This window comes from Panthera uncia, chromosome D1 (assembly GCF_023721935.1).
Source record: "Panthera uncia isolate 11264 chromosome D1, Puncia_PCG_1.0, whole genome shotgun sequence".
Taxonomy (NCBI): domain Eukaryota; kingdom Metazoa; phylum Chordata; class Mammalia; order Carnivora; family Felidae; genus Panthera; species Panthera uncia.
In genome coordinates this window covers 72,230,629-72,245,626 of record NC_064808.1, presented here as the reverse complement: position 1 = coordinate 72,245,626, position 14,998 = coordinate 72,230,629, and the positions used below count along the sequence as shown (strand labels likewise).

The window sequence follows — 14,998 nt, the reverse complement described above, 5'->3', positions numbered from 1 at the left end:
ACTACCAAAATATTGACTTATAGAATTTTTTTTACAAATTATAATTAAAACTGTATTAAACTAAGAAACTGGGAAGTATGGTTGTGTTTAGGAATTAATATATCTCAGAGGGAAAGAACACTTTAAAGGTTAAAAAAGATGCACACATAGAGTATTGCTTTAAATAATTTTTCTGAATTAGACGTGAGAAGCTATACTTTAATATCCATCTGTCTTGGTTCTTTGAAAATACGACTTTCATGGCAGATTTAAAAAATCGGCAGATCATGCAGCAGATTTTTAGGAAGGATTTGATAAGATTCCATGAACGAGATGAATGGCTAAGATATAAGTCACAGAATAAAAAGTAAATGATTTAGTGGAGAAAAATGAGGCTTTCGGTTGAAGACGGATGAACATAAACATTTTGCTCCCTTCCCAAATTCTACTAAAATAAAGCAAAGGCATATTTTTAAGCTATGAGCACAAAAATAATGGGAGCTAGCAGTAGAGACAAAGCCAGGAAGCAACCCAGCTAGGTAGAGGGTAAATGCTGGTGGCCCAACTTACACCCTCTAAGTAGGAGAATTTAAAAGAGTGTTCTCTAGAATCTGATCAGCCTGAGACAGGCACTGAAAGAGACAAGCCCGATGACAAGTAGAGAAGCCCCGTCAACAAGCCCCGCCCACGTCCAGCGGAGCTTCTGGTCAGCTTCCACTCCGCCATCTAACACAGGAGCGAGCAGTCAGGGATCAGGGACATTTGAGAAAAGCACTTCAACCAACTTGGTCAAATACAAACAGAAAGTGATTTTTTGAAGAAAATTTGGCAGAGAAGAAGAAAACTTCAAAAAGTAATAGTTAAGACGCTAGAGTTATTAACTCCGGAAGAAAACAAAATGTTATGCAGGGAAGGAAGCATCATCCCAGTATGCTATGGCTCAAAGGCGAAGGGCATTTACAAAGACATAACTAGGCAAACAGAATATTGATCCAACCAAAATTATGGTGTATACTTATTTTGAGAGTGAGAGTGAGAGTGGAGGAGGGGCAGAGAGCGAGAGGGAGACAGAAAATCCTAAGCAGGCTCAGGGCTGTCAGTGCAGAGCCCCATGAGGGTCCTTGATTTCATGAAGGAAGAGACTATGCATGACCTGAGCCAAAGTCAAGAGTCAGACACTTAACCAACTGAGCCGCCCAGGTGCCCCTAGAAAAGATATTTTAAAGAAGTAATCCATTATACGTGAATCCACTTATACAAGGAAAGAAACATTTGTAAAAGCAACGTTGCAGAATTCATACATTTAGGGACTCTATATATGTATTATGTTGACCTTAGGACTGCTCAGTGCATATGTGTAATTCCTATTTAGAAATGCCCCTCAAAGGTTACTAAGCATAAGTTTTAGTAGTCTTCAGTTCTACTAGACTGTAGAACACCTTGGCTGGCGGCTGTGCTGAGCCCTCAGGGAGTTGCAGCTGCGCTGTAGTTGGTGTCCAGATTTTGTAAAAAAACTGAATTAGTTTCTCTTTTAGAGGAGCAGGGGCCAGGAGAAAGGAGGGGCTGTGGAGCAGTTATTAGGGCCTGGGGTGAGGCATGAATTGAAGGATGTGGAGAACTATACCAGAGTCACACCCTCAGAATGACTGATTATAAAGGAGTTGATATAAGAGATCATGTCAGACACCACTTATTCATATTTTTAATAAAAGTCAAGGGTAAACTGCATTGATAAAACTGTAAAAGGAACAATGAAAGAGGCACACAAAAAAGAAGTTCTTGGAAATAAAACATGATTGCCAGTACCAAAGATCTCAATAGAGGCAATAAAAATAATGTAATCGGTGCTGAAAGAAAAGAGAAAACTCAAGAAATTCCTCCAGGACATAGAGCACAATGGACCACAATGGAAATTATGAGAGCAAAGAAAGATATAATCCTTCTAGGAGATGAGAATGAAACAAGAGAGTGGAGAATTACTAATCAAAGAAATAGAAGAAAATGTCACTGAGTTGAAAAGATTTGAATCTTTAGTGTAAAAACGTTCACCAAATACAGTGAAGGGTTATTGCAGAAGATTCCATACCTAGAAAGTTAATCCAGTAAATTTGTAAATTCCAAGGATAAAAAGAAATCCTATAGGAGCACGTGGGTGGCTCAGTTGGTTAAGTGTCTGACTCTTGATTTCTGCTCAGGTCATGATGTCAGGGTTAGTGAGTTTGAGCCCTGCATCAGGCTCTGCACTGACAGTGTGGAGCCTGTTTGGGAGTGTGTCTCTCTCTACCTCTCCCCCACTTACTCTCTATCTCTCTCTCAAAATAAATTTAAAAAAACTTAAAAAAATACTATATAAAAAAAGGAATTCTATAGACTTTCAGACACACACAACATGGGGGAAAAAAAAAAAGGAAGAAAGGACAGACCTGAAAGACTGGCATTGGATTTTCCCTCTGCAATACTCAGTGCTTCCAAAGAGCAATGTTACACAGTTCCTGTATAAGAGTATGAGTAAGACATCTGAACATGTAACAAGTTAAGAAGTATATCACCCATGTTCATTTTTATGAAAAGATTACCTAAGGAAGTACTTCAGTCAAATTAAAATGAATTCAAAATTTTTTAAAAATTAAGAACAGGGATGGGTGCCTGGGTGGCTCAGATCGTTAAGCATCTGTGCCGGGCTCTATGCTGACAGCTCAGAGCCTGGAGCCTGCTTCAGATTCTGTGTCTCCCTCTGTCTCTGCCCCTTCCCCGCTTGCACTCTCTCTCTTTCTCTCAAAAATAAACATTAAAGATAGTTTTAAAAATTAAGAACAGGGAAGATTTTGCATACAAACAACAGTAATAAGCAATGCAAACGTACAGCCATTAATAAAGGATTCTAAAATAAAAGTGGAATAAAATAATAATTCACATTATCCTATATGTAATAATTTATATATAAATTAATAGTGACCAGGAACTAGAAATCCAGATAACTTTTTGGAGGTGAGATAAAGGAATGGGGAAGCACAGGCGCTACTAAAGGTTAAGTCTTAAAAGAGAAAAAAGGATGGGGGAAGTCAAAGATACAGTTAAAATTCAAGATGCCAAAAGAGAAACCCAAATTTACAATGTTTGTAGGAAGTGTTCATTGAAAACTTATAGGATGTAAAACTTCTAACAGAAAATGAGGAAAAAGAAAACTTGCTCAGAGTAGCAAATTTGGGGAAATCAAAATGGGTCAAACGTTAGCATATTAATGATCATAAAATCCTCTTTTTAATGGCGAAGACTCTCCAACTGAGGTATTTTTTAAATCTAACCGTATGCTATTTACAAGAGACAATATAAAAAAAATGAAAACAAGGAAATGAGATAGTAGAAAATATATATCGGTGTCTATTTCTGATTTCTGGCATAGAGCTCCTAAAACCCTTTCATTTCCTAAGTGACAAGAGTGCTAGGAGCATGTTTTGTTCTGATATTTAATCTTTGACCCTGGTTTCTGAGACAGGGATTCTGAAACCTTTGTAATTTCTTGTGTGATAGGAGTACCTTTTGTTCTAACGAGGAAATTTTGTGTGGGCTCCCAGAATGAGAGCTGGTCACTGGAAAGACTAAGCCATGGTTGGAAGCCTGGAATTTTCATCCCACCTTCCATGATCTTGAGAAGGGAGAAGGGCTGCAAATGGAGGGAATGATCCATTATGCTTACATGATGAAGCCACCATAAAAATTCCAAAAGTATGGGATCCAGAGATCATCTGGGTTGGTAACACAGGAAGTGCTGGGAGGGCAACACACCTGGGCATGGAAGCCCAGCACCCCTTCCTACGTAGCTTGCCCTATGCCTCTCTTCCATTTGGCTGTTCATCTGATAAACGTGTTTATCCTTTATCCTGGTAAACGTGTTTCCTTGAGTTCTGTGAGCTGCTCCAGCAAATGCATTGCGCCCAAGGTGGAGGTCGTTGGAACCCCCCATAGGAGTATACTGCCAGTTGGTCAGAAGCACAGGTGACAACCTGGGCTTGTTACTGGCATCTGAAGTGGCAGGAGGAGCAGTCATGTGGTACTGAGCCTTTAACCTGTGTGATTGCATGCTATCTCCAGGTAGATAGTGTCAGAATTGAGCTAAATTGTAGGACACCCAGCTGGTGTCACAGACAATTGCTCGGTGCAGGAAAAACCTCCATGCATTTGGTGACAAGGGCATCAGAAGTGAAGGGTTCTCTGTGAAGGTAAAGGAGGCACACAGGGAAGAAAAACATAGTAGGCAAGAACTGGGTTTCTCCCACACAGAAAGGAAAAGACTGAGTTTCTTCTATTACAAAGGGATGAACAAGGATATTACAGACTAAAATAAATTAAAAACAGAACAGAGATGGCAATATCGATATCAGGCGAAGTAGAATTTAAAACAACAACAAAACACGTTAACTTATATTTGTGAGATATTTTATAAAGCTAAATCATATATCAAGATATAACATCCATGAACCTCAATACATTAAGCAGCAGAACACTGAAATATGTAAAACAAAAACTGTTTGAACTATAAGAATTGGACAAAACCACAATTATGGTGAAGATCTTCCATAAAATTTGATAGATCAAATAAACAAAAAGCAAGGTAAAAATGGATTTGAAAAACATAATTTAAATATTATTAGATCTTATTAGAGGTCTGATGACTTATGTATAACTTTGTAAACCTTTTTACTTAACCAATACAGAATATACATTTGTTTTCAAATGTCCAAAGGCCATTTATAGTAGCTGATCATGCAAGGGACTATAAGAACACTCTTAATGAAACTGAAATATCACATAGGCCATAGTCTGTGACCATGGTGGTAGGGAGATTAGAAAGGAATAGTAATAAAAATATAATTAATCCCTCCCTCACAACTTTCATGTCGTCAATATCTCAAATTAGTCAAACAGAAATCAAAGCTGAAATCGCAGGCAATTTATTTAGAAAATGAGAGTGGAAACACTAATACGATGGCCCCACAGCAGAGCTGCGCTCAGGAGAAACTTGAGCTTGAAAGGCTTTTATTACTTAAAGAAATCATAAAATTCAGAAATCATAAAAATAAGTGAACCACATTTTTTAACTAAAAAAATCCAGAGAACAAAAGAAGTAAAATAAATCCAAGAAGGACAAGTTAATAAGCGTAGAAATTAATAAGGAAGCTGAAACAAAGCAAACTGTAGACATGGTTCTCTTAAGCAGGCCAATACAAACAGATCATTCGCTCATTTATAATTATGTTCTGGGCACACACTCTAAAAACAAATAAAAAGGACAAACTCAAACATGGCTGTTTTGATTAGAAGGAGTTTAGGTTGATTATGATGGCACAAATACAAACACCTATAACTGGGGGGAAATCATGGATTTAAAATGAAAACCAAACCCTGTTGTAACCCAGCTGTTGGAGAATAATTCACCTAACAAATATTCTGTGTAAAAACGCCCACCTTACGCCTTCACGCTTTCTGTTCCTGCTGTCTGGAACTCTCTTTGCCCAATATCATCTTTGCTCAAATGTCACCTTAGCAGGGAATGCTGGTTTGACCATCCCGTTCATCTTCTCATCCTTGGCCAGCTTTATTTTTCTTCACATCACCATAGAAAACATGTTAATGACTCCCACCGACCCTTGGAGGAGTGGTCTCTGTTTTGTTCACTGCTCTTTTCCTGTTGCCTACAACAATGGCTCATAGGAGACTCTAGATACGTATTGTTAAATGAACGTTGCACCACAAAACATTACCGTATGTAGGTGACATGGTTTGATAAGCTCTGTAACACGCCCCTGATGAAGTTTTACTGTCTTTATGATCTAGATTTTTACATATTTCTCAACAGCATGAGGGACAGAAGCAAAGTCAACCTGACTCTTCATGCTTTGTAGGCCATGGTAAACAATGTCTGGTCCCATGTCTGCGGGGATCAGTAGGGTACTTGCTCATGGAAACTTCTAGTAATTCTCATTCACTTCTGGGGCGGGGGGCAAGGGGAGAATTTGGTCTATACTCTAGCCTACACTCTAATACACTTGCAATTACATTGTACAAGTGCTATAGCTCCCTACTAAATTCTAAGTTGTTTAAGGTCTGTTTCTTAATGATCTTTGTATGAACCAGAAGACTTAGTGTTGTGCTTGCCACACATTCAATATTCCACACTTTTCCCCCAAAAGAATGAATGAAGAGAAATAGGAGTCTCCACGGCCTCCGATCTGGCACCCAACCTTAGGTCTGAGACCTTCAATCTGCACCTAGGCCCTCAGTGCCATCATCACATCAGGGACCTAACACCTGCTCAATCCAGAATCCTAACCTGGCTCTGCTACAGATACTCTCACTGCCCCCATTTCCAATGTAGCAAAGGATGCCGGGATTAGAACCAGACATATCTGAATTCAAATCCTACCTTCTCCACTAACCAGCTGCATATTCTGGGGCAAGCTGCTGCTTTATTTCTCTTTCTTTCTACCTTTCTGAGCTCAGAAATGTGGCCGCGGCTGCTAACTGTCCACCAATATCCACTCTTCTTCCTTTTCTCACCTAAGCTTTAGCTGGCCGTAGAGCTGCTCAGTTAGAGATCACACTTCCCAACCTTCCTTTTAGCTAGCTGTAGCTCTGGCCAGTGGGAAATGACGAGAAGTGAGGCCTGCTCTTTCAGGGGCACATTCCAAAAAGGAACCAAATTCTCCCCTTGCCCTTCCCCCTTCCCTCCGGCAGGAGCACAGTGGTGGGAGTTGAAGCAAATCATTTTGGGTCCAGAGATGAAAAATCACCTAGTGAGGATGGTAGAGCTGCCCTACCAGTCCTGGTCTGCTTATCCCTAAACCTATTCATGAGACAGAAGTAAACTTCAGCCTTATTTAAACCACGGCATTTTGGGGCCTCTTTATTGCAAGACCTCAGCCTATACTCTAATACACTCAATTTTCTTAGATGTAAAATGAGAACAATGCCTAACGGGGCTGTTGTAAGAAGTATAGAGTAGGATTTACAAAACTGACAGCTGTAACTACTTGGACTTGTGCAGCCCTCCTTTAGTCTGATGTCAAAGTCACGGTCAGCGCAGAAGAGCCACCTGGGTGGTATGACTAGTGCAAGTCAGTCACAGTCCAGATTAGGCACTCTAGTACCACTCCCCTTCACTGGCCCCTCCCCTGTCCCCCAGCTCTGGAGTCAGCCAGTGGCCAGGTGACTAATGAAACAATAGGAAGAGATACCTTTGTGGTGCAGGTGGCACAGAAGGGGTGGGGACAGATATTTGTGAAAGGGAATTTAATTATTTACAATGGTGAGTGCTGTACAAATTCTATTCCTTATCACTTCATGAGACTTTGGTGAAATATCCAGTTCTTACTGTTGTTTGAGGAGACAAATCCAGTTTTTTAAAACGTTATTAATTTTTTTTTAAAATTTTTTTTAACGTTTATTTATTTTTGAGACAGAGAGAGACAGAGCATGAACGGGGGAGGGGCAGAGAGAGAGGGAGACACAGAATCGGAAGCATGCTCCAGGCTCTGAGCTATCAGCCCAGAGCCCGACGCGGGGCTCGAACTCACGGACCGTGAGATCGTGACCTGAGCTGAAGTCGGACACTTAACCGACTGAGCCACCCAGGTGCCCCGAAACGTTATTAATTTTTGATTTTAATTCCAGTACACTTTACAGTGATATAATAGTTTCAGGTGTACAATGTGGTGATTCAACAATTCTACACATTACTCAGTGCTCACAATGATTAGTGGACTCTTAATCCCCTTTACCTATTTTACCATCTCCCCACCCACGTGCCCTCTGGTAACCACCAGTTTGTTCTCTATACTTAAGAGTCTGTAGGAGCCATGGGGCACCTGGGTGGCTCAGTCAGTTAAGCGTCCGACTTCGGTTCAGGTCATGATCTCACAGTTTGTGAGTTTGAGCCCCGCGTCGGGCTCTGTGCTGACAGCTCAGAACCTGGAGCTTGCTTCAGATTCTGTGCCTGCCCTTCCCATGCTCATGCTCTCTCTCTCAATAATAAATAAACGTTTAAAAAAAAAAAAAGAGTCTGTAGGAGCCAGATCTGTTTTGAGGCTAAGGATTGAGTTCGGCCTTAAGGGCAAGTGTGGAGAGAAGCCTGGGACACTCAATGCAGCAAGATAGGGGCAGTATGGGTGGGAGCCACTGCCCTGTGGAAACCCAAGAGCACAAGAGGCCTGCGTGGGCACCCATCATCCCAAAACACTGTAAAAACTCACTAAATGTGGGGAAATGGTGATTTTCGAGTCCAGATCCATAGTCAAAATTGGAAAGATTCATACCATAGGTTCTTAATTAGAATCACTTGAGTTTCCCTCCATCCTCCTCACCAAAAGTAATTGGTACATCCTTCTATTAATACCAAATTTCAAAATTCATGTACCATCAGGGAGTTTGGGGCATAGTTAAGTACCAACTTAACAGACAGATAATTTTCAGCACTTACCCCATTGTATTATTGGCTTGGTTCTCCATGTCAAGAAACTGCTGCTTCTGGTTTATGTTTCTTGGTTTTTAATCTGTTAGGGGGAAAAAAATGACCTAGCTTTCTAAAATGCTTACATTCATTAACCTATAAAACAAGAAGACTCTGCTGTTGGCAAACCATGCAGTGTGAGCTTTTCTCAGTGTAGTAGCTCTTGGTTCTACAAAATGTGGAAATTTGCCCCCCCCCCTTTTTAAGTCCCCCCATGCATTTATGACATTGCCTAAGTGATGAGTTGAAATATGTGGCATTGACCGTAAGGAGCATTCATTCGCTATTTACTGAGCAACATCTTGGCCCCAGCGACTGTGCAAAGTGCTTATCACTTTAAGAGGAGAGGGGTCAAACAATACCCATTGTGGAGGTGTTACAGCTAAATGTTCTCAAATTTTCCTTTCTTGTCTCCTAAAAGTTTGCCTTCGAGTAAATTCTTTCTTTGGCCCTTTCTGGGTTTTGTTAGAATGAATATACCAGGAGATTTAGGACAAAAAGGCTAAGAGTTGCCTAAAAATATAAATCTTATAATTCCTCAATGGCTTTGTGGGCACCTGCTTGCCCTGTTAGTACTTGCCTAAATTAAAAAAAAAAAAAAAATTCCCCCAGCAACAAAGTTTTATTTAAAAAATAAGATATGAGGAGAATTGGACAAAGTGTTGAAAAGAACTTCAACTCCTCTGAATCACTGAATTAAAGTCAATTAAGTAGCATTGAGATGGTAGAAAGACGAGGAAGACCCCGGGGCTCAGGTCACTTCCAAATTAAAGGAATTGAAGAGAGGCTCTGGGATTGTGTGTGGAGCAGAGGGGCCAGGGGCAGGGATGGGGAAGGAAAACTGGACCAGAACGGACAGATAAACTGATTGTGCAGGTTCTTCCAATCACTCACTTTAGCGTCAGGGAAACTGAGGCACTGACAAGCTAGGCGACTTGCCCAAGACCACACAGCTAGAATCTACACCTGCCTGTTCAGGGAGGTTCAGCTCTGGGTTCTGCAAGACCGTCCCGACAGCCCAGACTCTCCCCGCCAGAGCGCGCCCCCGCCAGACCTAGCACGGTTCACGCCCAGCCCCCCGCGAAGCAGCCGGCCAGTAGGGGTCCCCGGTGCCCCTGGGGCCGGCCCGGCAGAGCGGCGACGGCGAGGGTCGGGGTGGACACCGGGTCCTGGAGGCCGGAGCGGATTACCTGCGCTGCGCCGCGCTCTCCCGCGAGGTCTGAAGCCCCTGGAGCGGGAACGCCGGGGTCACCGCCCACCGGGCCCGCCCCGAGGGGCCCCGCCGCCCGCCGCTCGCCACCCGCCGCCGCGCTCCCGCCGTCCGGGTCCGCTCGCCCCGCGGCCGCCGAGGCCGTTAGGGCCTCTCCCTCCCCGCCAGCAGCCGGCCCTCCGCGCCGCCACTGGTTGCCATGGGGACGCGGCCGAAACAAGCTGCCGCCGCGGAGGGGTAGGGGGATGGGCTCGGCAGCGGCGGGGCCGGGGGTGGGGGGCCTGGGGCCCGGGTCCTCGCTGGCCCGCAGTTACCGGTCCAGTGTGTGCTCCCTAGGCCGAAGGCTCCTCAGGACCGCATTCTGGGTCCTTTCCCCTTCGGGGCTGTCGCTGCCTAGCCCAGGGTCCCAAACCCGACAGGGGTCTGAGAAATATTGTTGAACGGACGGACGAAGGGGAAGAGTATATATACACAGCTGAGGGGAGAGGAAGTTTCTGCGTCCGGGTTTCTTAAATGCCCCTGGCCCTCCTTCCTCTTACCTACATTTGAAATGGTATCAAAAATGGAATAGATTTGGGGTAAAGAGAACGGCCTTTCTCTTCGCCAGCTGCGAAGATCTGGGGTTTTTAAAACTGCATTGCTGAGTGCCCGACTCCTCTAATCGTCCTATCAGCAACCGTACCTGCCTTTCCCATAAGGCGCACTGGGTTCTTAGCACAACTCTGCGAGTTAGGCGGAGCAGACAGGATTGCCTCCCTTTTTAGGGAGGAGGAAATAGCTCCTAAGCCAGGGAAGGTGGACGGAACCGAGTGACTGATTCCAAATTCTTTTCTTTTTTCACTAAATTCCAAGAATAATTGATGATAGAACTCTGTCTCGTAGCTCTGATTTCAAAGAAATAACAGGAAAGAATATATGCATACATACATGTACACACATGTGTATATTCTACAGATGCTTTGAATAATATTTTTCAGCACTTGAATTTATTTGGAAAATATTTTCGCATCAATTTTAGGAGCAGGAGCCTTTTTCAAAAATCCAGTTGATTAACATCTAATTCTAAAGTCTTTTCTTTACACTCCACTTTCATAACATTAACATGAATTTGTTACTTAAAATGACTAGCAATTTAACGTTGACCCTAATCCCTCCACCCAGGTTCCATTTGAATTTCAAAAAAAACATTTACTATTTCTTGACAAATTGAGTTTCACAGATGAATTGTGTAAAGTAACTTAGGTTATTAGTTCTAATATGTGTTTCATAGCTCTCATTATGATTGAATGAAGACAGTGACCGTTTCATCTTAACCTGAAACTTTCCATTATTCTGAAAACCTTCAGTCATATTCTTAGTTCTTGTCGAAACTCAACGGGTCAGTGTATTTATTCTGACCCAAAGAAGGGAAAATGGAACTAGGAACAAAATTTCATGAAGTTTCAGGATGCCCAATATCACTCACACTGAGTAGTACTTTACCATTGGTAAGTGCTTTCATGTTGGTTATTTCCTTTAGATGCTCAGAAGTACCATGTGACATGTGTGTAACAGGTGTTATTAGGGCTCCTTTTAGCAGATTACCTTAGAATCATGGATATGTCCAAGGTGATACATCCAGTTCAAGTGTGGCTAAGATAATGAACCTAGATTGTCTTATGCCAAATTCAGTGCTTCGCAAACTCTGTCCAAAAGTTAAGGTTGAGTAGGTTTCTTTGGTCAGAATCTTGCATAGGTAACTGTAGATATGTCTAAAGCCACATTTTCACAAGAAAGAATAGGTGTGGGCAGGGCTTGCAAAGCATAAATGTGTGAGAATTCACATACTGTGATGGAGTTTAAGACAATTTAAATATAGAACAGAAACACTCTGAGGGGCGGCTGGGTGGCTCAGTTGGTTAGGCGTTTGACTCTTGGTTGTGACTCAGGTCATGATCTCAGGATTCGAGGGTTCAGTCCCCTTTGCACTGCACTGACAGCACGGGGCCTACTTGAGATTCTCTGTTTCCCTGTCTCTCTGCCCCTCCTCTGCTTGTGCTCTCTCTCTCTCTCTCAAAAATAAATAAACATTAAAAAAAAAAAAAAAGAAACAGTCCATTCAATTTAATAGGAATAAAGGTTTTCATTTCAGCGTGCAAATTAAGGCTTAAAATACAAAGACCTACCTTCCCACCACCTCATCCCCAACACTTTGCAGAAGTAACTGCAGATTGCAATTTACCTGAAATGTACCTATTATTATATCTTTCCAGATGAAATTGTTTTGGAAAGGATGAGGAGAGCAGGAAGTTCCTGAGTCTAAAGGAGTGGAAGAGTGTGACCAGAGTGCTGGTATGAGATGGCAAGAGAGCTCAACGCTGAAAGAGAATTAGAGGACACAGCAAGGTCAGAATAAGATAAAAAATATAACCATAAATGGTCAAAAGAGAATATAGAAGACATGTATGTCTGAGGAATGAGAATGACCCATGGAGGAGAAGCTAATGGATCAATTATATACAATAGACAATAATCATAGCCATAGATTGAACCTGAAAAATGGAAAAAACTGTAATTAACAAAATAGTTTTCATGGCAAAACTTACAATGGCAGCACAGAAAATAAACACGCACTTTAGCGTATGCAAGGTTGTATAAATTACCCTAATGTCTGTCCTTTTAACAAGGGAAATATTTATTTTTTTATCTTCTTCAAAAGAAGGTTCGGTGCACCTGGATGACTCAGTCAGTTGAGCATCCAACTTCACTCTGGTCCTGATATTACAGTTCATGAGTTTGAGCCCTGTGTTAGGCTCTATGGTGACAGCTCAGAGCCTGGAGCCTGCTTCGGATTCTGTATCTCCCTCTCTCTCTGCCCCTGCCCCTGCTCACACTGTGTTTCTCTCTCTCTCTCTCTCAAAAATAAATCAACATTAAAAAAGTTTTTAAAAGAAGGTTCAAAAATTATGTATTTTTGTAATAAGAAGCTAAGTTTATATTATCCAGGAAAATATTTTAGAAGAAAGTTTATAATCAAACCTAAGTCTATATTATCCTTGGAAAATATTTTAGAAGAAATTTTATAATCAAATCAAATAATCATAGAACTGGAAGAAACCATATAGGTCCCCCCAGTCCAACCCTTTTATTTTACATAAAGAAACTCAGACCCAAAGCAATAAAATGATTTGACTACTTTCATTGCTAGTTAATGACAAAAATAGAGATTAGAACCCAAGTGTTTTTTTCTTATTATATCATGCTACTTCCAAAAACAGAAAGGAGCTAAGGAATTTTCTAGAGATACTTAAAAAAATATCCTAGTTGAGAAAATAACTATTCAGGAAGAGGAAATTCAGTCTTTAGAACCAAGATCGCCCTCGAGACAACACCGTCCAGTGGAAATATAATGCAAACCACTTATGTAATTTTAAATATTGTAGTAGCCAAATTAAAAAAAGCAGGTGAAGTTAATTTTAATCATATATTTATTTAACTCAATATATCCAGAGTACCATTTCAACATTTAGTTACTAAAAAAATTACTGAGATGTTGTACATTCTTTTTTACCATACGAAGTGTTCAAAACTTGGTGTTTATGCTTACAGCCCAACCAGTTCGTAGAGCTGTACTCGAGTGTTCGATTGCCACACATGACTGGTGGCTACCATACTGGACAGCACAGTCCCAGAATACAGGTGTCTGGTCAATGTGCCAAAGCCCTTCATTGAGTGTAAAGGGTCATGCAGTGTGAGAGAGTCTAAATTATTCAGACGTGATTTGAGAGGGACTGTGGAAGTCTCCTCCATCAAAATCCTCATTGATTTTCTCTGGGTTGGAAGAGGGATCGGACATCTGAAGAGAAGCGTGTAGCTCGGACACTTAGCCAGGCAGGGAGAGGCCTTTCAGCGCGTTACAGTTCACAGTGCTATCCGTTCTCTAGCCCTAGCAAGGGCTGCTCCTCCGAAGAGAATTCAGACTAAATGAGAGGGCCTTACCTCTTAGTTTCGGCTCTCCGGGGGCCCAGGTGCCAAAGGAATGTGTCTTCCTGATCCTGATGGGAGTTCTAAACAGCAGGTCTCACTGTAGAAAGCAAAACCAATTTTTTTGGAAAATGCCAATCATATTTTTTTCTTGTACTTTGCTTTCTTATAGTAGACCCTTAGTGTTTTGGCACTATGGTTTCGAAAAGTTAAGGGGAACTGAAGATTTTGTACGGTTTTGAGCTAAAGTTTTATAGAGGAGACAGCTTATTCCCTGGGCTCAGGCATGGCAGGGGCAATGTTGAAGTGAAGGGTCCCCAGAGGGGAAAACAAATTTGCAGCCAGGGGACAACTCTTTCCAGAAGCTCATCTCTGTTGAAGCTTTTCAAGTCCCGAGCTAATATGATAGTGAGAAATTATTGGGTCAAAGTCTAGGAAAGGGCAAGAACTTAGAGAAGTAGGCCAGGCACTCAATGCTGCTTTTGCCTGGAAAGCATCTGAGGCTCTGGAAGGAGTAACTACAAAACTGAGCAGCAGTTTTATTGGTCTTAGGAAGCACAGGGGACAAAAGACAAAACCTGGGCGCTCTCCTGGTAGGGAATTCTACCTTAAACTGGAACCCCATAGGCTTTTCCCTCAGGAAAATGGTCAAGTGGAAATAAATGAGTACCCTCACTGACTTGCAGCCCAGCTTTGGATCACCTGGGTAATTCGGGGCACCCTCAATCTCTGAGCATGGATGAGGCATTATTGGACTGGTAGATCAAGAGACATTGAGGGGACACCTGGGTGGCTCAGGTCATGATCTCGCAGTTCATGGGTTTGAGCCCTGTGATGGTCTCTGTGCTGACAGCTCAAAGCCTGGAGCCTGCTTCAGTTTCTGTGTCCCTCTCTCTCTACCCCTCCCCTGCTTGTGCTCTGTCTCCCTCTCTGTCTCTCAAAAGTAAATAAATGTTAAAAAAAAAAGAAAGAAAGAAAGAAAGAAAGAAAGACACATGGAGGAAGCAAGCAAAAATTTTCTTTGGTTAAGATTAAAATCATTCTAGGCCTCAAATTATTCCCAAGAATAATTTCTCAAATCAAATGACCAGAACATACCTAAATGTAATCCAGGGCCAGGAAACAAGATACCATCAGGGAAAAACAAGAGAAGCTACAGACCACAGAAACAGAACCACAGAAGCCTTAGATACTGGAATCAGACAAAAATTATAAAACTATGAATAGCATGTTTAAAGAAACAAATGACAAAATTGAAGAAATCTTTAGGGAGAAGTAAGTATAAAAACTGACTTGACATATGTGAAAAGGAACCAAATAGAAATTAAGAAAAAAAATTA

General features: G+C 41.8%; 2 protein-coding genes across 4 annotated transcripts in view; one reads left to right on the top strand and one right to left on the bottom strand.

The window, feature by feature from the left end:
- The window catches only part of DEUP1 (deuterosome assembly protein 1), an 82,611-nt gene extending 72,106 nt beyond the window's left edge, over positions 1–10,505 (bottom strand). Inside the window, exons 1-2 of one of the 3 annotated variants that reach the window (XM_049653440.1) lie at positions 10,378–10,505; positions 8,456–8,528 (exon numbers count right to left, since the gene is read on the bottom strand). In XM_049653440.1, coding sequence (XP_049509397.1) covers positions 8,456–8,484 — 29 coding nt within the window. In that variant the 5' untranslated portion in view covers positions 8,485–8,528; positions 10,378–10,505. Of the gene's footprint in view, positions 1–8,455; positions 8,529–9,675; positions 9,765–10,377 lie in introns of those variants that run through there. The other 2 variants (XM_049653430.1, XM_049653435.1) reach the window with 2 other exon arrangements.
- LOC125929503 (basic proline-rich protein-like) lies at positions 9,027–12,602 on the top strand. The gene is made up of 3 exons (XM_049640766.1): positions 9,027–9,053; positions 9,464–9,932; positions 11,948–12,602. The coding sequence occupies exons 1-3, from the start codon at positions 9,027–9,029 to the stop codon at positions 11,989–11,991; spliced, it is 540 nt and encodes a 179-aa protein (XP_049496723.1). The 3' UTR covers positions 11,992–12,602.
- The last annotated feature ends 2,396 nt before the right edge of the window (positions 12,603–14,998 follow it).